At 41.0% G+C, this 25677-nt stretch overlaps 1 protein-coding gene across 2 annotated transcripts in view; it reads right to left on the reverse strand.

The window, feature by feature from the left end:
• LOC126299462 (RNA exonuclease 1 homolog) overlaps positions 1-25677 on the reverse strand; it is a 196884-nt gene that overhangs the window by 71055 nt on the left and 100152 nt on the right. For both annotated transcript variants that reach the window (XM_049991383.1, XM_049991384.1), the window contains exons 4-5: positions 21992-22108; positions 4089-4191 (exon numbers count right to left, since the gene is read on the reverse strand). In XM_049991383.1, the coding sequence (XP_049847340.1) occupies positions 4089-4191; positions 21992-22108 (220 nt within the window). The remainder of the gene's footprint in view (positions 1-4088; positions 4192-21991; positions 22109-25677) is intronic.

A 25677-nucleotide genomic window follows, 5' to 3' on the forward strand; every position in this document is an offset into this window, starting at 1 on the left:
AACTATCTAAGGATGGTGATCCGAAGGGATATAAAACTGTAGAGCAACTCAAAGCTTATGGCAATGAAATTCACATAAAAAAAAAAAACAGGAATGCATTGGACATATGCAGAAGAGCATGTGGGCTCGCTTGCACAAACTGAAACAGACATTAGGATCCCAGGAATTTGGTGGTAAGACTCTTGGAGGAAGAGGGAGACTGACAGATTAATAACTGGCAGGTTGCAGAGGTGTTATGGTTGTGCAATTAGGCAAAATACAGAAAGCACTGAGCATATGAGGAAAGAAGTATGGACATTATTTTTTCATACTGCATCAACAAATGAGCACCCACGACATGCACTATGTCCCACAGGTGATGGATGACTCATGGTGTAAGTACCAATATCTTTGTTACTCGTTTCAGTTTCACAGGGTTGTTCTTAATTTTGTCTATTGCATTAATAATGTGAGCAAGTAATGCCTCATGTGTATTGACTTTTCCTCATAAACTATGCCTTTCATCCATCCCATACACAAAATTCCATTGACGTCAAATCGGGCGCTCTGGGTGTCCACAGACGGGTAGCATCACGACCAATCCATTTCTGGGGAAAATGTTCATTTAAATGTGTGGTAACGGCATTGGTGAAATGTGGAAGCATGCTGTCATGTTGAAAATACATTTGCAATTGTGTAGCAAACAGAACATCTTTGAACAAGCAGGGCATTTCTTCTTGAAGGAATTATAAGTATGTCTCACCAGTTAGACATCCTGGGAAAATGAATGGTCCAATAAAGTGTGTGTTGATTATACCACACCACACATTTATGCTAAATTGCTGCTGGAAATTGTGCTGCACTGTTGCATGTGGGTTTGCTTCAGACCATATGTACTCATTATGTAAATTGTTTATATCAGCTCGAGTAAACTGTGCCTCATCGGTAAATAAAATGTATTTGTGCAACTTCTGATTCGTATTTAACCAGTTGCACAACTCCAAGCAAAAGGCAGGATCTCCTGGATGTAAATGATACACTTTTTGTTCATGGCAATGATACAGATTATTGTACTTCAGTGTACGCCATACCTTGGATCGTGAAATGCCTAATTGTTGAGAGATACATCGTGTACTGGTACCCAGGCTACGTTGAACAGCATCCATAATATCATCATCATCATCATCATCATCATCATCATCATCTTCACATATTGAGCACTTGTACTGATTGTGAACACTAGGTAGAGAAACTGTCTCCCATAAAATTCGAAATACTCCACTAATGATTTCTGCATTTGGAATCCTCCAAGTTGGTTAACGTACATGATATTCATTAACTGAAGCCACAGCATTACTATCACATTTTCCATAAATAAACACCATATCGACATCTTCCTCTGTCATAAATTTGAAAGGCATCCCTATTTCACAAATAATCTACAAACTACAACACTTACTATGTGGTTTCACTTAAATACACTGTTGTTGTTATATTCTTTCACAAAACAACACAGAAAACTAACTTGTTTCAAGGTTAGGAAATGACAAACAACTCACTCATGGTTGCCAACAATGACATAAACGTTTCTACATTCTTAATGGAAAGTAAACAAATTTACTTGTATAATAATCTTTGCTTCTCTGGATGTTCTGGAAAACTATTGTCAATACATGTCTGGGACATATTTTATTAGATTCACCAGACCAGTAACAACAAAATATATGGAAATTGTGCTTTGCATTATGCTCATACAGTTTTGCAATGGCTTCATATTAGTGAAGTTGGTAAATTTCAAGCAAAATCTTTTTATTTGCCGTAACTCCATAACTAAACATTTGTGGACTTATGTTTACATGAACTATTTTCTTTAGTTTTACTTGTAGAATAACATATTAAAATATTTGCATATCTTCATATAATAGTATCAAACTGAATGTACAAAATGAGGCCCGGAATTTACTGTTTGTTTAGACTGAGCACCCAGTACTAACACACAAAACTCATATCATATCAACATTGTAACCGATATTTTTGCCACAAGAAGTGGAATACCATTTTATCTGATGACCTGCTAATACTGGTTAAATTGTTCCTGTCTCGCACTATTTTTGGTACCATTGTCGAACCACAAAATAATTTATTGCTGCACACAATGTGGTAAGTGTAATCAGTATGTGCAACACACCACATGTTCTTGTAATGAGCAAAAAACACACAAAAGCATTTGAATAAATGAAGGAAACAAAGTTAACATTTGTGAGTGGATGGACAAAAGGATAATCAACGTAAGGGATTGATGGACAGTGAGTGTCATTATACATTGAGAAGAAATGGTCAAATTCTTGAAAAACTTCCACCTGGTGGTGTGAGTGGAACAACAATGTAATTGCTATTTGAAATGAGAAAAGTCTTCCATAACTTGCATAGGCAAAAAGTAGTGTGTGTTAAATATTTGCAGGGTTCTAATACAGCAGTGCAAAGGACAAAACTGGAATATTTTGAACATTATTTCGATTTTTTGCACTATTTTTCATTCAGGTGTAAGCCTAAATATCACATATTTTGTTAAACATTAGGAATATAATTTTGTTCTTTTCAAGGAAAGGTTTTCCACTGTCAGTCCTCACGTGAAAATTTAACAGCAAACGATAAGGTGCAACTCTTTCAGAGATTTTGGGTACTTCATTATGACATATAGACACAACTGTTGGCTTTCTAGTGCACTGAGATGGGTGAAGTGAAGAGACAAAGAAGAAAGTGTATCCCGTTGCCATTGTTCACTTGAATATCAATTGTCTTTAGAAATTGTTAAGGTATGCATTTGTCAAGAGAGTGTAATGTTTAGCGTATCACATATCACACATGCAAAATTTGGATCAACAGATTAATGAGTAATTCATCCCACAAAGGTAAAAAGAGGAAAGCAATCCAAAAGAACATGCAGACTGCCAGATCATGACAGAGACTTAATGCTATTAAAATTCAAATATGAATGTGCACAAAATGTCTGCTCTTCTCCAGGAGAGGTACCTCAAACTACAGATCAGTGAAAATATATAGTGTGATATTTTCAGAACTTATTTTAATATAAAATTTGGTGTTCCACAGTTAGATGCGTTGGTAGTCTTGGGAGACAGAAATTGGATCTTGATGAATTGAAATTCTTCAGGGTGGTGGTCTTTCAGGCCTGGAGAATGAGCAGTAGAGCTGTCCGTAACAAGCATGACATGGATTGGCAGATTCATCTCAAGCAAATATTTTTTCACCAAAGGACCAAACAGTTCACTTAACCAATCACAAAAAAGATCACGTGTCATAGGCCTCCACATCATATTTAACCCGCTCTTCTGGACTTTACACTTCTTGAAGGCTTGTGGAGTTCCTGAATGGTAAACAAGCACCTGTTTAATTTACAAATCACCGATGGCAATGGCACAGAACAGCAATGCTAGACAGTCTTTCATTGGCTTCTGACCAGGCAACGCACTCTCCTCTCCTGTTATTAAGGTACGCTTTGGAATATTTTTCCATAGACCCATCTCATCACAATTAAAAACCTGCTGTGGTACAAAACCCTCAGAATCAATGAGCAACTTGAAGTTTCTGGTGAAGTTCTCTGCTGCCTTCATGTCGGAGCTGGCTGCTTCGCCATGCCTCACAATGCTGTGGCTGCCGGGTCTTTTCTTAAACTTCTCAAACCAACCAGAACTTCCCTTAAACTCTTCTTCAGCTGCTGCTGATCCTAGTGTCATCTTAACAAGGCCAACAAAAATTATTCTCACTTTCTCACAAATGATGTTCTTGTTAATATGGTTGCCTTTCAATCACTTCTCATTTATCCTTGTAAGCAGCAGCCTCTCAACATCATACAGAATACGAAGGCATTCTTTAGTGTGCAAGCATGTCATTTCCATTTAGCTAAGGACACCTGTGGCGAGAGGTTTGCTTCCTGCTACCTTTGTGTTGGACACCTACCTTTCGTGAACACAACAGCAATGATGTGGAATTTTTATAAGTAGAAGTACTTGCCATGTCATGTATTATTTGCACAACAAAAGCACACCATGAATAATTTACAAATTAAAAGAATATGATGATGCGCATACCACCCGTATTTGCAGATGACTGAAGTGCAGATGGTGTGCAAGTTGTAGATGAGTTATCTGAGATAGATGCTGCACGAACCTTCATATACCGTTCAGCCAGTACCTAAGAAAGAAGAGAACTACAATATACATATTCTGAATGACAATTTGTTTTTTAATACAATTACCAGTCAAAGAACATTGATAAATATTACGCTCCATAAATATTAATCACAATGGAAAATGGTTCTACAGCTATGTTAGTACAAACATCAAACTGGCAGCCAACAAGAGTTTTCTTTAGTTCTAGCCATCAGTTTTGTTGGTGGCATGAGTGCCGAGAAGTCAGTTTCAGTGGAGATAGCTACCCAAAAAAATTTTCTAGCCTGATTATCACACAATAACACAAGCACTGTCAGTGGCAACTACACAGTATACAGTGTGCTAAGGCTACTACAATTCAGGAAGTGTTATCATTATGAACCAACCCAAATTGATACGTACTATCTGATTTGAAATATCTGCACTAGACAAGGTCACAATTGCATGCTGTCAATCGAATGTGCAGCAGAGTCCCAACAGTAACGGAGGTGACTTTTGTTGGTCAAGAAACTCTAATCTCTATTTTTACTACCGCACCCCTCTGTCTCCATTTCCTTCATCCTCAGCTTTTTTCATTCATATCTGTCACATTTCCTTTACCATAACTTCTATTTCTCATTTACACTTCATAATCCCTGCTTCATTTTCTAATTTATTACATTTTCTGTTTGACATATCATCAAAATCTGAATTTATCTGTCACATTGTTATACCTACTACACTCATTACTTTGCACATCTCTTATGAGCTTCATATTATATTTGCCTCATCCTTTCTACAAAAATAGTACAACTTTTTGTAAGATGTACACTCCTGGAAATGGAAAAAAGAACACATTGACACCGGTGTGTCAGACCCACCATACTTGCTCCGGTCACTGCGAGAGGGCTGTACAAGCAATGATCACACGCACCGCACAGCGGACACACCAAGAACCGCGGTGTTGGCCGTCGAATGGCGCTAGCTGCGCAGCATTTGTGCACCGCCGCCGTCAGTGTCAGCCAGTTTGCCGTGGCATACGGAGCTCCATCGCAGTCTTTAACACTGGTAGCATGCCGCGACAGCGTGGACGTGAACCGTATGTGCAGCTGACGGACTTTGAGCGAGGGCGTATAGTGGGCATGCGGGAGGCCGGGTGGACGTACCTCTTAACTGCTCAACACGTGGGGCGTGAGGTCTCCACAGTACATCGATGTTGTCGCCAGTGGTCGGCGGAAGGTGCACGTGCCCGTCGACCTGGGACCGGACCGCAGCGACGCATGGATGCACGCCAAGACCGTAGGATCCTACGCAGTGCCGTAGGGGACCGCACCGCCACTTCCCAGCAAATTAGGGACACTGTTGCTCCTGGGGTATCGGCGAGGACCATTCGCAACCGTCTCCATGAAGCTGGGCTACGGTCCCGCACACCGTTAGGCCGTCTTCCGCTCACGCCCCAACATCGTGCAGTCCGCACCAGTGGTGTCGCGACAGGCGTGAATAGAGGGACGAATGGAGACGTGTCGTCTTCAGCGATGAGAGTTGCTTCTGCCTTGGTGCCAATGATGTTCGTATGCGTGTTTGGCGCCGTGAAGGTGAGCGCCACAATCAGGACTGCATACGACCGAGGTACACAGGGCCAACACCCGGCATCATGGTGTGGGGAGCGATCTCCTACACTGGCCGTACACCTCTGGTGATCGTCGAGGGGACACTGAATAGTGCACGGTACATCCAAACCGTCATCGAACCCATCGTTCTACCATTCCTAGACCGGCAAGGGAACTTGCTGTTCCAACAGGACAATGCACGTCCGCATGTATCCCGTGCCACCCAACGTGCTCTAGAAGGTGTAAGTCAACTACCCTGGCCAGCAAGATCTCCGGATCTGTCCCCCATTTAGCATGTTTGGGACTGGATGAAGCGTCGTCTCACGCGGTCTGCACGTCCAGCACGAACGCTGGTCCAACTGAGGCGCCAGGCGGAAATGGCATGGCAAGCCATTCCACAGGACTACATCCAGCATCTCTGCGATCGTCTCCATGGGAGAATAGCAGCCTGCATTGCTGCGAAAGGTGGATATACACTGTACTAGTGCCGACATTGTGCATGCCCTGTTGCCTGTGTCTATGTGCCTGTGGTTCTGTCAGTGTGATCATGTGATTTATCTGACCCCAGGAATGTGTCAATAAAGTTTCCCCTTCCTGGGACAATGAATTCACGGTGTTCTTATTTCAATTTCCAGGAGTGTACATTTGACTGGTTTCAAAAACTATTTCAATGGATTTCAGATTTGGTATATCTGCAGGCACTGTTCCATGAGGTTTCGCCAAATACCCAGGCACTATTCATTGCTGCACTAAACTTCATTGCAGTTTGAAGAACAACAGTCACTTGCCATTATCTGATCAAATATATGGCATCATACTTTCAGAGCCAGTTCCATATGATTAATTTAATTCTTTTTAGGAAAATTATAACCTTACAAAGAAAATAACAAGAAAACTCAAAACCCTACCTGACATCTTGTGGTTCATCATTTATCAGGAACATCATTCTCAGCTTTAATGACCTATCACAGGTACAGAATCAATTTGGTCTTGTCATTTTAACCCCACTACATGTAAACAATCAACACCACTGAACATTCATCAGCTCTAACTGACCAACACTTGAACTGTGAGGATTTTGTTATAAAGCAAAACAGTCAAATAATAAATGGTAGCAACTCAGAAGTCTGGCATGGGTAGTTCGAAGGATAAGTCAACACAATATGTGTATGAAGCGATGCCAATGCTACATACACACAGGCAAATTACAATTGTTCCATGCTCTGCAAAATAAATTATAAATGTAATCAAGTATCTCAAATGCAAAATCTCTACAGAAAGGATAGGAAAATTTTTCCTGGCAAATCAAATGTTCCATCATCTTTTGGGTGTGCATCCACGATATCATTAATTCTTGTTTTGATATTTCAGCTGATAACCTTACAGCCATTCTCAAGGTGAGTCACTTGTAAGATTTTTAAATCACTTTACACAATACTGTGGATATAATGTGCATTTCCAGACATACTGAAATATTCTATTGTGACACCCCTTTACATGAAAGCAGTAAAACCAATATTAATACAGTCTCACTACTTACCTCTTTCTCAAATGCAGTAGAAAAGATTATCTATGTGAAATCCTAATATAATTATCCCAAATAAAATACTTGGTCACAATTTTAATTTCAGGTGGCTATCTACACATAAGATGCCACTTTCAACTCACGATACGCATTAAACAAAATTTAAACGACAAAAGCTGCCAATTCATACTTTCTGTGACTTGTCGAAAGTATCTGACTGTGCAACTCTTAGAGTTCTCATAAGCTAAAATTTTATGGTTTCAGAGGACTTGTTGGTAACTGATTTTTTCTCTATTTAACTAAAAATATGCAGTTTGTGGCATTAAGAAATAATAGTCACAACAGGTGTATGACAGGGATCAATACTGGTTTACTCTTGGTCTCATTATACATAAATAATGTCCCATCACATATACAAGAAGCAGAAACAATTATCTATGGTGCTGACATGAGTATTGTAATCAAATGTGTGGGAGAGATTTCACCACTTGAAAAAGTAAATAAAATTTTCTTGTCAACTGATAAATAATTTTCTTCACACCGATTATCAAAAATGTCTCATGGCATCATATTCTCAGGTAATTGAAAAAGAAAAAGTGTTTTTAATCACAGAAGTGTGTAATAAGAACACATGTAAAAAGCTGTTGAAACATTTGATGATGATGATTATGATGATGATGATGATGATGATGATGACTAGTTTGTGGGGCACTCCACTGTGTGGTTATCAGTGCCCGTACAAGTTCCCAACCTTTGCTCAGTCCAATCTTACCATTTTCATGAATGATGATGAAATGATGAGGACAATACAAACACCCAGTCATTTCAAAGCAAGTGAAAATCCATGACCCCACCGGGAATCAAACCCGGGGCCCTGAGCAGGGGAAGCGCAAATGCGACTGCGAGACCACGAGCTGTGGACTTGAAAGATCTGAGCCTCCTGACATCATCTCCATAGTTTCAACAAACAACCAATATTTGTGAACTACAGTAACGTTCATAAATGTAGTATCAACAGGAGAAATTGCATACATTATCCTTTACTCAGGTACAAAAATCTTTTGACAGCCACTTCTACCAAATACAAGAATTTCTGAATGTGTAATAATACAATGTGACATTATGGGAGGGGGGAAGGAGAGAGAGGGGGAGGGGGGGGGGGGTAGAGAAAATAATTGCTTATAAACTGTTGCCTGTAAAAAAAAAAGTATTTTATGGTAATGATATAAATAATCAGCATGATGGCATATTTTTTGCCGAGAAACTGTACTGAAATACAAAACTGACTCGTTCCACATAAGAGTGAGACATCACAATGATGAGACAGTGAATGTTAAGATAACTAACTAACTAACTAACTAACTAACTAACTAACTAACTAACTAACTTGTTATTTACAGCATGCTAATCAGACATCTCTGCTTGTTTTACACTGAGGAAAGTCATAACTATTTACACCATTACATAGTTCCTCGTGGATTGTAAGCTCACTATTTTACATTTTGAAAAATAAATAAACTATCTCAAAAATAATGTATAGCTCCTGGTATATGAAAATTATGAAAACAGTTCGCTTAGCTTCTTGCATGTACCATGGGTCACATTTGTGATGACTTGCCATATTTTAGAATGGCTCGGTAGTTTCACAAATAAGATACAACTTGTCTGTGAAAACAGGATTGTATGTTCCCTGTTTACATTGTTGATTATTTTTGTTTTATCTTAATCCACAACAAAATTTGATAAATGTAGTAACAACCACATACAAAACTAAGAAATTCACCAGTGGAGTAGAATGAGTTGTCAAGTGGCAATGATTTAAATGTATTTATAAAACTTTCATTAGATGCCAGTAACTTTTAATTTGCAAGAGTTGCTGTCAAATATTTTTATGGCTACATACTTCCCCCTTTTTGTGCAACAGTAAGGGTGTGTGTGTGTGTGTGTGTGTGTGTGTGTGTGTGTGTGTGTGTGTGTGTGTGTGTGGTTATCTGTGCCCATATAAATATTAAAAGAAATGAATGTAGACAAAACAATGAAACATGTTATCAGACTGTGAGAAGTAAGCTTACAACATGACACTCACTCGCTCCCACTTCAATCAGGTGAACACACATACAATCACCCAATCTTACACACTATAAGACAACTGAGGAAAGGTGCAAAACTTGGGACTAAAACATAAAGAAAACGACACAGGAGTTAAACTAACACCAAGGGGAAATGTGACTGGCTGACCACTTATGAATAACGTGGGTGAGCCAATCACCTTTTTAACCCATTAAGAATATCTTCATAAAATATTAGGAAACAAGTTGGACATATCACAAAACCTTAAAACTCTAACCACATTCATTCAAATGTCACATAAAAATAGAGGGCCGATTTACTGACAAATCTGCTGTTGCCCTTTGGTCTGAAAATAAAGCACAGTCTGCCAAAGTGTGGCACACAGTGATATGTACGCCACAAGCACCACACACTTGAGATGCCTCTTCTCAAAGCAAGAAGCCGTGCATCATAGGGTTGTGGCCTATTTGAAGATGAGTAAGGAGAACCTCATCCCACTTGTGTGGTTGGAAGGAGATACGTAACAGCAGTATTGTGGAAATCACTAGACACAGTTTGAGCCGTGGTAAAAACTGCTGTTTTGAAGAGGACGCCGCAGCACGTAGTGTGAAGCAGTCACCCTCCGTTTCTGGCGGTGGCGCCTCTGTGGCAATCGCAGCTTTGGTGTCTCCTTCTGGTGGGAAAGGGGAGAGGTTGCCTGTTCACGTGCATTTAAGGGGCGCTATGAGCTCACCAGTCAGTCAGTCTGAGGCAGTTAGTGTCTGTCCGTCATTCGGAGTGCGAATACGTCCGTCGTTCGGATCAAGGTTGGATCGACCGGTTGGTCGGTCGCACACTGAGACACAAGATGACTGGTCCATCTTGAGCATCGGCGCATGTGAGGTCACCACGTGAGTCCAGTGGGCAGCAGCATATAGCGAGGGGTAGTGACTTCGCGGTCGACACGAGAGCAACAGGAGTCACCCAAAACATCAGTCTGGGCGGTGTGAGCTGCAACGCCATGGTTTAACTGGTTCTCCAAGGGCTTCTGGGCCCCTTCAGTTACCATCTTGTGGAGCTTGGCTCGGTCCTTCCTGGTGCAGGGATGTCGTTTTGCCAGAGGGCGTGTTTCCTCTGCATGGTTGGGTCTGATCCAGTATTTCCGCCGTCGTGTGTCTGGAAGTGAGTGGGAGACGCACCAGCAGTGCAGTCGCGATGGAGCAGCGGGCAGTTGGTCGGTTGGTGCGGACCCGGAAAGACGGGAGATCGGCACGCCTTCCTGCATCTGTTGAAGCGGCTGGCAGTGGGCGGTTTGGCAGAGTGATTTGAGGGTGCTGCACCAGGTCTTCTCGAGAAATTGCAGTTTATTAGAAATTAAGTGATTGGTGATATGTTGTGTGATTTACTCCTGTTAAATTCTACTTGTTTTCTTGGTCAGTCTCTCATCCCCAGCTTGCTCATCTGTCTTTCGTCCGCATTTGTTAGGCAGTTAGTGTCTGTCTGTCGTTCAGAGCTGCATCTGTCATGTTTGTCTGATTTGGCGTGTTAACGAATTTATTGCTTGGAGTGTAACGGCTCAATACCTGAAATATGTTTTGACCTTGCCTATGATCTTCAGAGGTGGTTTCTGTGTACCGTAGAGCATCTAAACTTGTTTGGCCAACCGTGTAGAATTTTATATACGATTGCATTTCATGGGCTTTTATTTAAATGGTCATTTTAGTATATAAAGTTGCCACCCTTTCACCGTAAGACTTTTCTTAGAAGTTAAAATCAAGTTGCACCTTCGGTGGCAAGGTCAATATTTTAATTCTTAGTGTTTTGTACCATTTCCATCCCTCCTACGGAGGAGCATAGTTGGTGTGCTTGTGTAAATTGTTAAAACTTTTAGTTTAAAGTAATCTGGTGTGTTGCAGATTTGCACCAGTGTATTCTTTCAGAGGCTGTTCCAAGCGGTCATAACTACGGCCGTGTCAAAAGGGAGTGGCAGGGTTCTCTGCCCGAAAACACATACAGTTAAAACTTATTTCCTTCTGCCTCTGAATAAAAAAGCTGATATTCAGAGGATGCTTTCTGCTTATAATTTTAAATATGTTTCTTTACAAAAATAGCTTTTAGGAATAAAATTCCCATTTCTTAAAAGCAATTTGGTTATGATTTCATCAGTTACTACCTGGCAACTACGTCCACACTCACATAGTGTGATTAAATGTGTTAATGTACTTGATGAATTGCTAGTAAATAAAATAAATTTTTGAGAATATTCTTTGAAATTAAATCTACGTTTCACAGTTTATTATCTGCTACGCCCAGCCACTCTTCTCCCCATTAATGCATGACTCTGTACCTCAACCATGAGGTGATATCGTGCAGGATGATGGCACATTGTACTAACTGAGGATCACTACACGCCTCTTTGGCTGCTACATCTTGCCTTTCGTTTCTCGCAATACCCAGCCTTTGGAAGTGGAGAAGGGAGTCCTGGATATCCTCGACTACTATATCACCTGGGTACATGCATTGCAGAGACTGAAGGCACTCAGGGAGTTGAACAGACAAGAGATTTAACAGGTACAGCATATCTCATCTGCTCCAGCACCCTCAATATGGCAGATACTCAGCATCTATGGCCGTGACATCTGTAGGCAACTGACTCTTTAAGATACAATCAGTGTTAAAACACTGGAAAACATAGTATTAAAAGCATAAGCAGGAGTGCAGTCTCTGCTGCACTGTGCTAAATCTAATATCACTGTGGGTCTCTGCAGTAACCAGCGAGGCAGTTGGTGAAAACCCCGGATTTGAACCTGTACAAGCCACACACCAAAGGACTCCAGCATGCACTTTGCACAGATCCCAAACACCCTCATTGCTTGTGGATAATTAGTAAAGAGGCATTCCATAGTTGAACGAGCAGTCTACAGCTACTTACATCGATACTTTGCAATACACCTTATGGTGTGTGGCGGAGGGTACCCCATACCACTACTAGTCATTTCATTTCCTGTTCCTCTCACAAATACAGCAACGGAAAAACAACTGTCTATATGCCTCCATAACAGCCTTAATTCCTCATATCATATCTTCATGGTCTTCATGCGCAATGTATGTTGGAAGAAACAGAATCATTCTACACTCTGCTTCGAACACTGGTTCGCTAAATATTCTTAATGGTGTTCCTCAAAAAGAATGTTGCCTTCCCTCCAGAGATTCATATTTGAATTCCACCATTGCCGTTCCCTACCACAGACTTCACAGGCTCATTCTATTTTATACTGCTTTGCACTACTATGCCCAGATATTTAATCGACGTCACTGTGCCAAGTAGTAAACTAATAATCTGAATCTGAACATTACGGGTTTGTTTTTCCTACTCATCCTCATTAACTTACATTTTTCTACATTTCAACATGGCTGCCACTCATCACACCAACTTCAAAGTTTGTCGAAGTCATTTGACTTTGACACCTTACCATACACCACAGCATATGAGCAAAGAACCACAGATTGCTGCTCACCCTGTCCACCACATCATTTATGTAAACAGAGAATAACAGCGGTCCTATCACACTTCCCTGGGGCACTCCAGGCAATACCTTGTCTCTGATGAACACACACTGTCAATTGATAACTTACTGGGTTCTATAACTTAAGAAGTCTTCGAGCCACTCACATATCTATGAACCTATTCCACATGCTTGTACCTTCTGTAACGGCCTGCAGTGGGGGCACCACTGCAAACGCTTTCTGCAAATCTGGAAATATGAAATCTGCCTGATGTCCTTTATCTATAGTTCGCAGAATATCATGCGACAAAAGGCAAGCTGAGTTTCACACAAGCTATGCTTTCTAAAATGCTGCCTAGTCTCTAATATCCAGACCAGACAACCACTGACCAAGTGTTCTAGGGTCTCTCCCACAAAGCTTGTTAAGGTGATGCTCCAATAATTGCTTGGACACATTTGGATCTTGAGGAGAGGTATCAAAATTGCCTTTCACCACCAGTTTGGAAAGCAGCCTGACAGCCATATCTAATTAAAACACCATTCACAAGTGTTGCAGCATGCTGTATCGGATTTAGTCTTGACTGGGCATAGTATCACAAGTGTCAGACAGCATTGGATCCAGCTCCCACATGGAGCATGGGCAGTTGTAGGACTCCGAAACAGTGTACTGGAAGTTCAGCTTGACCCTCTGCACGGTGGCATGGTAGTGACAGAACAATGAATCCTGGCTTGCAGTGGCAGTAGTCAGTGAAAAGTGCTCTGCCATTTTCTGCGTGATGTCTCCAGGTGTTGTTTGGCGATACCTTGTTTCAACACCACCACTACAGGTAACCGACTGCCTTTACCGGAAATCCTCCTAATGGCTCCCCATACTGCTGCAGAACAAGTGGAACAGTTGGTAGAATATAAGAATGCTAGCCATGATTTTTCTTGCTTTCCTTGAGGATGTGTTAAGTCTTGGCCTTTGCCAAATAAAAGGCTGTGAGGTTTCTCACCACTGGGCGGCACTTAAACCATCGCAGAGCCACACACCTGACCCAAATTACTGAACAGCACACATCGGTCCACCAAGGGACAGGCTGCCTCTGAAGATGACCACCAGAGTTGGGGATGTAGACATCAACAGCATGGTGGACCACTCGTGTGATGTGGTCTACACACTCCTGGATCTTGTTGTGACATTTAGACACAGTCAGCTAGCTGAACAGCATCCAGTTCACTCTGCTGGTTATCCATCATAGCTGCATCCTTTCAGGAAAAGTTCCATCTAATGAGTGCATCCAGAGTTGAAAGTGATCACTGGAATGAAGGTCATCCAACTGAATTCAATCTGTGAGGGCTGGAGAGCAGAAAAAGAGGTTGATGGCTGAGGATGACACAGTAGCAAAAAAAAGTGGGAGTGCATATGTTGAGGGTGCACAGCTCACGAGACATCGTGAAGCTCCCAAAACCCAGAACCCAGCCCCCCCCCCCCCCCCCCCCCCCCCCTCCGAGGACAAACAGAGGTAGAGCCCCACAATATATGATGGGCATTCAAGTCTCCCAGTAGGAGACATGGTTGGAGAAGCTGTTCTACATGATTTGCGAGAGCCTCATTGATCCTCTGAAACACATGAATTTCAACTGAAACCACTTAAAGGTCAGTAGCCAGGGGAGAGGAGAGGTGTGGTGCATGTTAATGACAAATGTAATGACCCTTCCCATAGCCCTTTCCCCATCAGGTCATCGTTGCAATGGAGGGTATAGCCCCATAGTACAGGGGCATCAAACCTTGTAAAATGCTTTTCCTGCAAATACACACACAGGTAATGTTCCTGTGCTAGAAGTTTTAGTTCCTCCACATGTGTCCTGAACCGATTATTGTTCCACTGTAGTATGGGGGTCATTTATCATGGGGGTAGCGCTTTCAACTCTTCTTTCTGCCGAGGAGGAGATCCTACAATGTGTGGAGACTCAGTCTTGGGGTGAGATGAGTGCCCTGGCTGTCATAAAGGTCTAATGGCTCTGAAGACAAATCACGAGACATCAGAGAGAATGACATCAATATTTCCAGACTGTTTACTTTCTGACTGTCAGTGATTGAAACTTTGCCATTGATTTTTTGGTCTGGGGAGGCTTCAGAGCCACAACTGCAGCAGTGAGCTCTGCAACATTGGCAACCACAGCCTTTTCTGATGTTCTGGGGGGAGATACGAACTTCAAAATAACTGCAGCAGTACAAATGCATTGACAAACACTGCTACCAGAGCTAACACTAGCAACCTCTGTTTTTGTAGGAGCATCAGTTTTTTGAACTGGCTGTTTAAGAACTTCAGCAAAGGAGACAGCAAATGTGTGTGTGTGTGCGCGCACGCGCGCGTGTGGGTGCGTGTGTGGGTGCGCGCGCATGCGGGGGAGGGGGGCTGCATGGTCTTATAGATCTTTTTAGCCTCGCTATATGGCATGCACTTCATTATTTTAACTCTCCTGCATCTTCCTTTCTTCAAGGAAGACACTGCAGTCTGGTCTCCAGAACAATTTACACACTTTGAAGAAGATGAACTACTGACTCCTTTGCTCAGACTCCTTCAAAAAATATTTAAATCGCCACAAATTTTTATTTGTCTTCATTTCTCAAACAAATGACATAATAAGGTTTCAAATTTTTGTAAAAACCTCTGAAAATTTTTAAGAGGGGCTTCGTAAAGTGTACTAATTATAATTGTGGTGTTTGTCACTAAAACTTCACATGCACAGGCTTCCTAGTCTTATTCTGGTGGAAACTACTTGTATCTACAGTTTTGATATTGTAAATACACGGCAACTAATTCTTTAGCCTTACTGCTTCTGCAATAGGTACACCATGTGATCAAAAGTACCTGGACACCTGGCTGAATATGACTTACAATTTCATGGCTCCCTCCATTGGTAATGCTGGAATTCAATATGGTGTTGGCCCACCCTTAACCTTGATGACAGCTTCCACTCTTGCAGGCAAACGTTCAATCAGGTGCTAGAAGGTCTCTTTGGGAAAGCCCATTCTTCACGGTGTGCTGCATTGAGGAGAGGTATCAATGTCATTCAGTAAGGCCTGGCACGAAGTCGGCGTTCCCAAAGGTGTTCTATAGGATTCAGGTTAGGACTGGACTCTGTGCAGGCCTGCCCATTACAGAACGTTATTGTCATGTAACCACTCTGCTACAGGCCATGCATTATGACATTATGATCAGGTGCTTGATCATGTTGAAAACATGCAATTGCCATACCCGAATAGCTCTTCAACAGTGGGAAGCAAGAAGGTGCATCAAACATCAATGTAGGCCTGTGCTGTATTAGTGCCACGCAAAACAACAAGGGGTGCAAGCCCCCTCCATGAAACAGAAAATCACACCATAACAGGTGTGCCTTCGAATTTTACTGTTGGCACTACACACACTGTCAGATGATGTTCACCGGACATTCGCCATATCAACACTCCACCATCGGAACGTCACATTGTGTACCATGATTCATCACTCCACACAACTTTTTCCACTGTTCAATCGTCCAATGTTTACGCTCCTTACACCAAGCAAGATGTTGTTTGGCATTTACCAGTGTGATGAGAAGCTTATGAGCAGACACTTGACCATGAAATCAAGTTTCTCACCTCTCGCCTAACTGTCACAGTACTTGCAATGGATCCTGATGCAGTTTGGAATTCCTGTGTGATGGTCTGGATAGATGTCTGCCTATTAAACATTATGACCCTCTTCAACTGTTGGTGGTCTCTGTCAGTCAGCAGATGAGACTGGCCTGTATGCTTTTGTGCTTGTACATGTCCCTTCACTTTTCCACTTCACTATCACATCAGAATCAGTGGTCCTAGGGATGCTTAGGAGTGTGTAAATCTCACATACTGACATGTGACAAGTGACGCCCAATCACCTGATAACATTCGAAGTCTGTGAGTTCCGCGGGGCGCCCCATTCTGCTCCCTCACGATGTCTAATGACTACTGAGGTTGCTGATATGGAGTACCTGGCAGTAGGTGGCAGTACAATGTACCTAATATGAAAAATGCATGTTTTTGTGGGTGTCTAAATACTTCTGATCACATAGTGTAGCTGCTAATTAATATTCTTCAATATCCAATATTTTTATTCTTATATTTACATGGTGCCCAGACAGGCAAAGACCGTCATCTAAATTTCCAGTTTTTTTTTTTCATCCCAGGAACCACAGATTCTGCTGAGGTGGGATGGTTTGCGTGCCTCAGTGATACAGATAGCAACCACAATTGAAGAAACCTGACAAACATGTGGCTCCTGAAAAGGGGCAACAGCTTTTTTAGTAGTTGCATGAGCAGCAGTCTGGGGGGACTGCTTGATCTGGCCTAGTAACACCCAAAATGGCCTTGCTGTGCTTGTATTGTGATTGGCTGAAAGCAAGGGGAGGCTACAATTGCTACTTTTCCCTATGACATGCAAGCTTTACTGTGTGGTTAAATGATGATGGCTTCCTCTTTGAGTAAAATATTCTGGAGGTGAAATAGTCCTCATTCTGATCTCCAGCTAGGGACTCGTCAATAGGGTGTCATAATCAGAAAAAACTGAAGTGGAGTTCTACAGATCGGAACATTATATGTTAAATTCTTCAATTGGGTAGCTAGGTTGGAAAAATTGAAAAGGGAAATGGATAGGTTGAAGTTAGGTAAAGTGGGGATTAGCGAAGTTTAGTGTCCCCCACCCCTGACTGCCATGCGACGGGCCAGTGTCAGATTCCCAGCTGCTTGGAGATTTTTTTCCACTTAGAGACTGGGTCATTTTGACTATTTTTCGACCTTGACTGTCTCAATAAATATGTAAAGGTTTTTTTTTTTTTAACTGCCACTACCAGTCACAAACTTTGGCAACTATTGTATTACTTATGTATTTAGTGACATGTTTCGAGGGAATACCTCATCTTCAGGCTAAATGGCATTACAAAAGCAACTTTACAATAAGGTCATACTGATGTTACATAGTCTTTTCATAAATCTGTGGTCGTCATCCTGAGGAAGATGTCACTTTGGAAGGTGGACTGATGTTTGCACAAAAAGTTTTGTAACGGTCACTAACTTTGTTCTTCTGGTGTGGCAGTCTCGTTGTGATGTGCTGAGGTGTTTCCATTTCCGTGGCTCTCTTGGTCACCTTACTGTAAAGATGTTTTTGTAATGCCATTTAGCCTGAAGATGAGGTATTACCTCAAAAAATGTCGCTAAATAAATAGGTAATACAACAGTTGGCAAAGTTTGTGACTGGTAGCGGTAATTTAAAAACAAAACAAAACAAAACAAAACAAAACAAAACAAAACAAAACAAAAAAAACACACACACACCTTTACAGAGACTGGATGTTGTGTTATGCTCATTATGATTTCGTCGTCGTCATCATCATCGACGAATAAGTCACCCAACCCCCAAAAACATGCATTTTTCATATTAGGTGCATTGTGTTGCCACTTACTGCCAGGTACTCCATATCAGCAACCTCAGTAGTGATTAGACATTGTGAGAGCAGAATGGGGTGCTCCGCGGAACTCGCGGACTTCAAACATGATCAGATGATTGGGTTTCACTTGTGTCATATGTCAGTATGCGAGATTTCCACACTGCTAAACATCCTTAGCTCCACTGAGTCTGAAGTGATAGTGAAATGGAAACGTGAAGGGACACATACAGCACAAAATCACACACACCAACCTTGTCTGTTGACTGGCAGAGACCACCGGCAGTTTAAAAGGCTCATAATGTTTGACAGGCAGACATCTATCCAGACTGTCACACAGGAATTCCAAACTGCATCAGGAGCCATTGCAAGTACTGTGACAGTTAGGCGGGAGGTGAGAAACTTGCCATATGATAATTTCATTTTCAGTGGAATTCAGTGGCAGGATGAACAGGACTTCCGGTATGGTGAGTTCAGGGTTATAAATACAAAATCAAATAGAAATAAAGCAGTATTAGATCTAATAATGAGTAAGGAGACATGAATGTGGATAAGATACTATGAGCAGCACAATGAAAACACTTTCATAGCCAAGATAGGCCCAAAGCCAATACCCACCACTGTAGTACAACTTTTATATGCCACATAGCTCCGCATATGATGATGAGATTAGTATATACATATATGATGAGATAAAAGAAATTATTCAGATAGTTTAGTGGGAAGGAAACTTAACTGTGATGGGTTACTGGAACTCGGGAAGAGGAAGAGAATGAAAAATAGCAAGAAATAGGCTGGGGGAAAGGGATGAAAGAGGAAACCACCCAGTAGAATTCTGCACAGAGTACAATTTAATCATCACTAACACCTCTCTTCACTGAGCGAGGTGGCGCAGTAGTTAGCACACTGGACTCGCATCCAGGAGAACAACGATTCAAACCTGTGTCTGCCCATCCTGATTTAGACTTTTCATGATTTCCCTAAATTGATTCAGATAAATGCTGGGATGGTTCCTTTGAAATGGCACAGCACGGCCAACTTTCTTCCCCATCCTTCCCTAATCCAATGGGACCGATGACCTCACTGTTTGGTCCCCTCCACCAAAACAACCAACCAACCAAGCTAACATTCTGTTTAAATACCATGAAAGAAAGTTGTATATGTGGCAGGGACATGGAGACACTGGAAGATTTCAGAATGATTATACAATGGCGAGAGAAAGGTTTTGGAGCCAGATTTTAAACTGGAATACATTTCCAGGGACAGATATGGAGTCTGGCCACAATTTATTGGTTATCAATTGTAGGTTATAGCTGAAGAATTTGCTAAAAGGTGGGAAATTAAGAAGATGTGTCCTGGATAAATTAAAGTTACCAGAGGTTACAGAGTGTTTCAAAGGGAATATTAGGCAGTGATTGACTGAAACAGGAGAAATGAATATGGTAGAAGACAAATAGGCAGCTTTGAGAGATGAAATAGTGAAGGTAGCAGATGATCAAATACGCAAAGAGACAAGGCCTTGTTGAAATACTTGGGTAACACATGAGAGATTGAATTTAATCGGTAAAACGAGAATATATAAAAATGCAGCAAATGAAGCACGCAAAAGGGAATGCAAAATTCTGAAAAAATGAGGTTGACAGAAAAAGCAAAATGGCTAAGCAGTAGTGGCTAAAGGACAAATGTTAGTTTATAGAATAATGTATAACTAGGGGGAAGATAGATTCCACCTACAGAAAAATTAAAGAGGCCTTGGGAGAAATGTGAAGCAGTTGTAGTAATATCAAGAGCTCAGATGGAAAACCAGAACTAAGTGAAGAAGGGTAAGCTGAAACACCAAAGAATTATATAAAGCTGCTAAACAAGGGTAATGATCTTGATGGCAATATTATAGACAGGGAAGAGGAAGAAGATGAATATAATATGTGAGATATTACACTGTAAGAAGAATTTGACAGAGCATTGAAATATCCAAGTCAAAACAAGGTTGCTGGAGTATACGACATTCCTTCAGAACTGCTGATATCCTTGGCAGAGCCACCCAATACAAACCAACACCAATTGGTGTGAAATACATACGAGACAGAGGAAATACCCTCCGATTTCAAGAAGAATGTAACAATTTCCATTCCAAACAAAGCAAGTGGTGAAAGGTGTGAATATTACCTAACAAGTTACAGTTGCAAAATACTGACACCAATTATTTACAGAAGAATGGAAAAATATGTAGAAGCTGACCCCAGGGAAGATCAGTTTGAGTTCCAGAGAGATGCTGAAACCACAAGGCAATACTGACCCTATGGCTTATCTTAGAAGACAGGTTTAAGAAAGGCAAACCTACATTGATAGCATTTGTAGAGTTGAAGAAAGTTTTTGACAATGTTTACTGGAATACACTCTCAACAGTATCTTGAAACGAGGATATAGGATTAACATTAACAAAAGCAAAATGAGGGTAATGGAATGTCAAATTAAATGAGGTGATGCTAGGCAAATTGCATTAAGAAATGAAACACAAAGTTGCATTTTGCTATTTGGACAGTGGAATAACTTATAATGGGCAAAGTAGAGAGGATGTAAAATGCAGAACGGCAATGTCAAGAAAAAGAATTTCTGAAGAAGACACTGAATATAAATTTAAGCGTTTCCCTATTTCTCTCCCAGTTCTCTATTTGGTGATATCTGGAACTTCAATTATTTTGATCTTTCAGCAATACATGTCAGGATAAAGCCATTAATTAAAAAAATAATAATTTAAAAATTAGCTCCTCTCACATCACTAATTACACGAATTTTGTGTGTGTTTATAACCTCCCATTCCTACTACTCTCACAGCTAAAAAAATTGGCTAACCTGTATGTACCCTACCTATTACACTGTATATCATATGTTGTGTATTACCACTTCCCATTACATCAACTGGTGCAGCTATAATGAAAGTTCCCTCTAAAGTGTGCAACAAGCGTCTCTGTTCACAGTTAGCTCACTGTACAACTTTGTCAAGCCATGACTGATAATGCCACTGAAGAACACCAATAAGACCCACATTAGTGTGCACAGTTGCACCTCCTAAAATGTCCAGGTCTCTCCTGATGTGACACATTACATTCCCAGCAAGGCTGTTACCTGCTTCCACCCTGTCAACCTCCTTCCTCCACCACTACACCCACTGCCTCCACTCCCCCCCCCCCCCACCCCCCCACCCCCCCAAACAACTGTTAGTACCTGCTCCTCCTCATTTAAATATCCACATATTACTTTAATATCCTCTATGACCTGGTCAAGTCTCATACTTGGCATCACAACATTTGTGACCAGGAGTCCTGATCCTAATTTGTCCTGAAACTGTTGACCAACACCCTTCTCATGACTGCCACCTAGCAGGAAGTTAGCTTGTTTATTTATTTGCTTATTTTCCCCCCATCTGGTTTCATTTCTGATCTTGCTGAAATCTTCTTCCTATCAGTCTGCTATTACCCGTTTCCATCTATTGCTGCAATCTATGAAAACAGTATATTAAGCCTATATTGGAATATATCATACCACATTTACTGCAATAATAGTTGACTCAAGGTCACAACAAAAAGCAACTGAAACCAAGTCTACTAAATTGTTCAAGTGAAATCAGGAGAACTCAGTAAAATGAATTTGCACATTATGAAATTCTTAATAAAACCAAGTCTCAAGTTTGTGAATCACACATACCTTTCCAGGATTTGGTACAACCTTTTTAGGAATAAGGAACTTTTTGGTAACACTCTGGGCAGCTTCATGAGCTACCCGTTTCTTTCCAATTACTGGTTTATCATCCTCGTTTTCTTCCTGTAACATAACAAGCACAACATCAGATAACATTTACAACAGTTCTGTTATTTAAAAGCGAGAATGATAAATTACATTTTACACAAAGCACATATCGAATGAGCTATTAAAAAAATGAGGAAATGCAGCAGCACAGCATTAACATAAGTGTCTTTCATAAACTTTTTACAATAAACCGTAAGTCCATATGAACTGGAGAGTACTAAATCCACCTTTTTTTTTAATTTTCAGATTCTGAAAGTCAAGTTAACATCAATAATAACAAAAGTAAAGCATTCCAAGCAACAGATTAATTAATTTTTTCAATAAACGGTGTGAATAAGATACAACATAAACCATCAGTCCATGAGTGCAGAAGGAACCTTAAAGGGTAAATCACCTCAGTTGTTAAATCATATTAGCAGTCTCAAGCATTCAATTATTTCCATACACATATTTTATGCGGAGAGCGGATAGTTTCTGAAATGTAGGAAATGTGAACTTGGTAATTTTAAGATCTACGGAAACTAGTCACTGGAAAACAATACTACACTTACCATCAGAACTACAAACACGACCCCCCCCCCCCCCCCCCCAACTGCATCACCGTTTATGCATTTATATACAACTTCATTTTCTGTTTACAATGTCATCACTAAAATGCATCTCCCCTGCTTCTTTTACTATGGAACCCAATATGAAGTGGTATGGACCATGATCTTCATTTCTTGGAACCCAATTTTCTGACTTTTCAAAGTTTCTTTGTATCCACACAGCATTCAACCTTTGCTCAAATTGTCTGGTCAATATAGTTAATAGCACTTTCACAAGGGATTTCACAAATATCCATGTGTCCCAAAAATGAGGTTGTCTTTCACAGGTTGTAGCATATGTTTGATGTTCATTAGCTGTTCCACGTTAGGAAGGGACTGCAGGTGGTTTCTCAACTGGCTCTCTCTCCCATCCCATCCCCAACCCCCCAAATTATCTGTTCCTTAAATTTTGGTAAGTACATGGTGATTTAATCTCTCATTTTCACTACAGCTATTTTTCTTGAACACTTTTTTAAGATGTTTTATTTAAGACTCTAATGCCTACAATTGGTATATACTGTGAATTCAAAACAAAGTTCAAGTCTTAATTTGACACGGAAACAAGATCATTGTCTATCTCCTCCGCTGAAAGATTAATAACAAATTGGGAAACCACAATGGTGTATTCAGAATGAGATTTTCACTCTGCAGTGGAGTGTGCGCTGATATGAAACTTTCTGGCAGCGCACACTCCACTGCAGGGTGAAAATCTCATTCTGGAAATATCCCCCATGCTGTGGCTAAGCCATGTCTCCGCGATTTCTTTCAGAAGTGCTAGTTCTGCAAGATCCGCAGGAGAGCTTCTGTAAAGTTTGACAGGTAGGAGACAAGATACTGGCAGAAGTAAAGCTGTGAGGACGGAGTGTGAGTCGTGCTTGGGTAGCTCAGTTGGTAGAGCACGTGCCCACGAAAGATAAAGGTCCCGAGTTCGAGTCTCGGTCCAGCACACAGTTTTAATCTGCCAGGAAGTTTCACAATGGTGTAGTTGTGCTGCTAGTTTGACAACCAATCATTCAAATTTACATGTTTGCTTTGCTACAAATTTTTATCTGTGCGTTCCCTGATAGGCTGTAGCTATACGTCTGACTGTTACTTAGGAAACAACGAAAAATCTTAAGAGAAAAATAGGCAAGAATCAATGGGTTTAATACTTTTTTTACTGTATTTCTTTCTGTCTTATGGTAGCAAGGTTTGTCCTCCACAGTCTGTGAATCGATAAAATCATGCAATAATCTCTTTGTCCAAGCAGTATTTTATGAATTTTCTATGAACATAGCAAATGCATTCTTCCAAGCCACTGCTTCTGTTACTGACAAAACCTGAATATTATATCCTTCTACAGAGTATCGTTAAATGAGCTCAGAGTCACAGCAGACTTGGTGGATACAAGTATCCAAGTCACACTTACATGGATGTTAATTTCAAGCTTTCAATTACTTCAATCATCATTGTCAAATGGGGTGTAAGCTTACTCCTAGGATTCCTATGCACAGTGAGGCAATCTGAAATATACCCAGAAGTAGTAAACATGCCAAGATGCAGTTTTCACTATGCTATAGTAATGTGGTGAATTTTCAGAGATATGCATCTAATTTTTAACATATATCGCAGCCGAATTATTTTAAATGTACCTATATGTATCTTTTGCAACTTTGGAAACAGTCTCTGAAGAGGACTTCAATGATGTAACGTGTGGAATTTGATCAAATAGCAACAAGGTAACAGTGCTGCAAACCACTGTCCTGCTGTTAAGCGAATATATCCCCAAAATGTCTATCCTACTGTATCGAACCTTGCAAACAAGTAACCCTAGTGGAGTTTGTGTATTTCCCTGTGCACTCGAAGCCCATGAGTCTGTGCTCTGCTGTTGTACTGATCAGACTACTACTCGTGAAGCTATTCAGCCTTTCACAATGTATATGACAGTCAAGAAGTGGATACGATTTTCAGTTATGGCAAATATTGTGAAACTATTAGAGCAGTGACTGCTGCATGCTGAAAGATATCCTTATCATATCAAGCCCTCAAACTCTGTCTTTGTAAAAACAAAAAATTAAAAAATCAAGAAATAGAAAGTTCAATGAATAAAATATGCTAGTGAAAAAGAACTACAATTGATGAGAAAAATGCAAGTAACATACCAGCAGCGGTAAAATAATCCATATGTTATTACAACACACATTTAATGTGCCAGTGGGATAAGCCAAATGGGTGTTCTGCAAATATTACATTCCAATGCATTTAATCCTTTCCACGTTTTGCTCCATCAACAGTGTCATTGCCGTGGTTACATCTCTCTGAATGGTATCTACAAAAAATTTAAAGTGATGTGGAGCTCCTATACAAGATATTGATTCTGGATGAAGCATCATTTACAGACCATCAGCAAATCAATCATAGCAATATGCACTACTCGTCAGTTGAATATCTGCTTTGGCTAAAGGAAGTGGGTAAACACCAAACTCTGTCTATCAATATGTGCAGCAAACATCTACTGTCCCATACAGATATTCTGCCACAGTTACTAGAAGACTTTCTACTCACTATAAGGCAATCCATGTGGTAACACCATTACGGATGTCCCATACATTCAGTGTGCTATCTGATGCTGGGGGAGAAACTGAGCCAGATCAGACTGCACCTTCTGCCAGGATAGTGGCTGCTCCTTCAGTACGGTCTGGACAGACACGTGGGGGTAGGGGTTTGTTAGTTATCGGGAGTTCCAATGTTAGGCGGTTCATGGAGCCCCTCAGGAACACAGCGGCTAGGGCAGGGAAGAAGTCCAATGTTCACTCAGTGTGCTTGCTGGGGGGGCTTGTCCAGGATGTGGAAGAGGCTCTTCCAGCAGCTATTGAGTGTGTGGGGTGCTGCCAGCTGCAGATTGTTGTGCACGTTGGCACCAACAATGCCTGTCGTTGAGGTTCCGAGGAAATCCTTGTGTCCTTTCGACAGCTGGCTAAATTGGTGAAGGCGGCCTCCATCTCTCAAGGAGTGGAA

The sequence above is a fragment of the Schistocerca gregaria genome, chromosome X, assembly GCF_023897955.1.
Source record: "Schistocerca gregaria isolate iqSchGreg1 chromosome X, iqSchGreg1.2, whole genome shotgun sequence".
Lineage (NCBI taxonomy): Eukaryota > Metazoa > Arthropoda > Insecta > Orthoptera > Acrididae > Schistocerca > Schistocerca gregaria.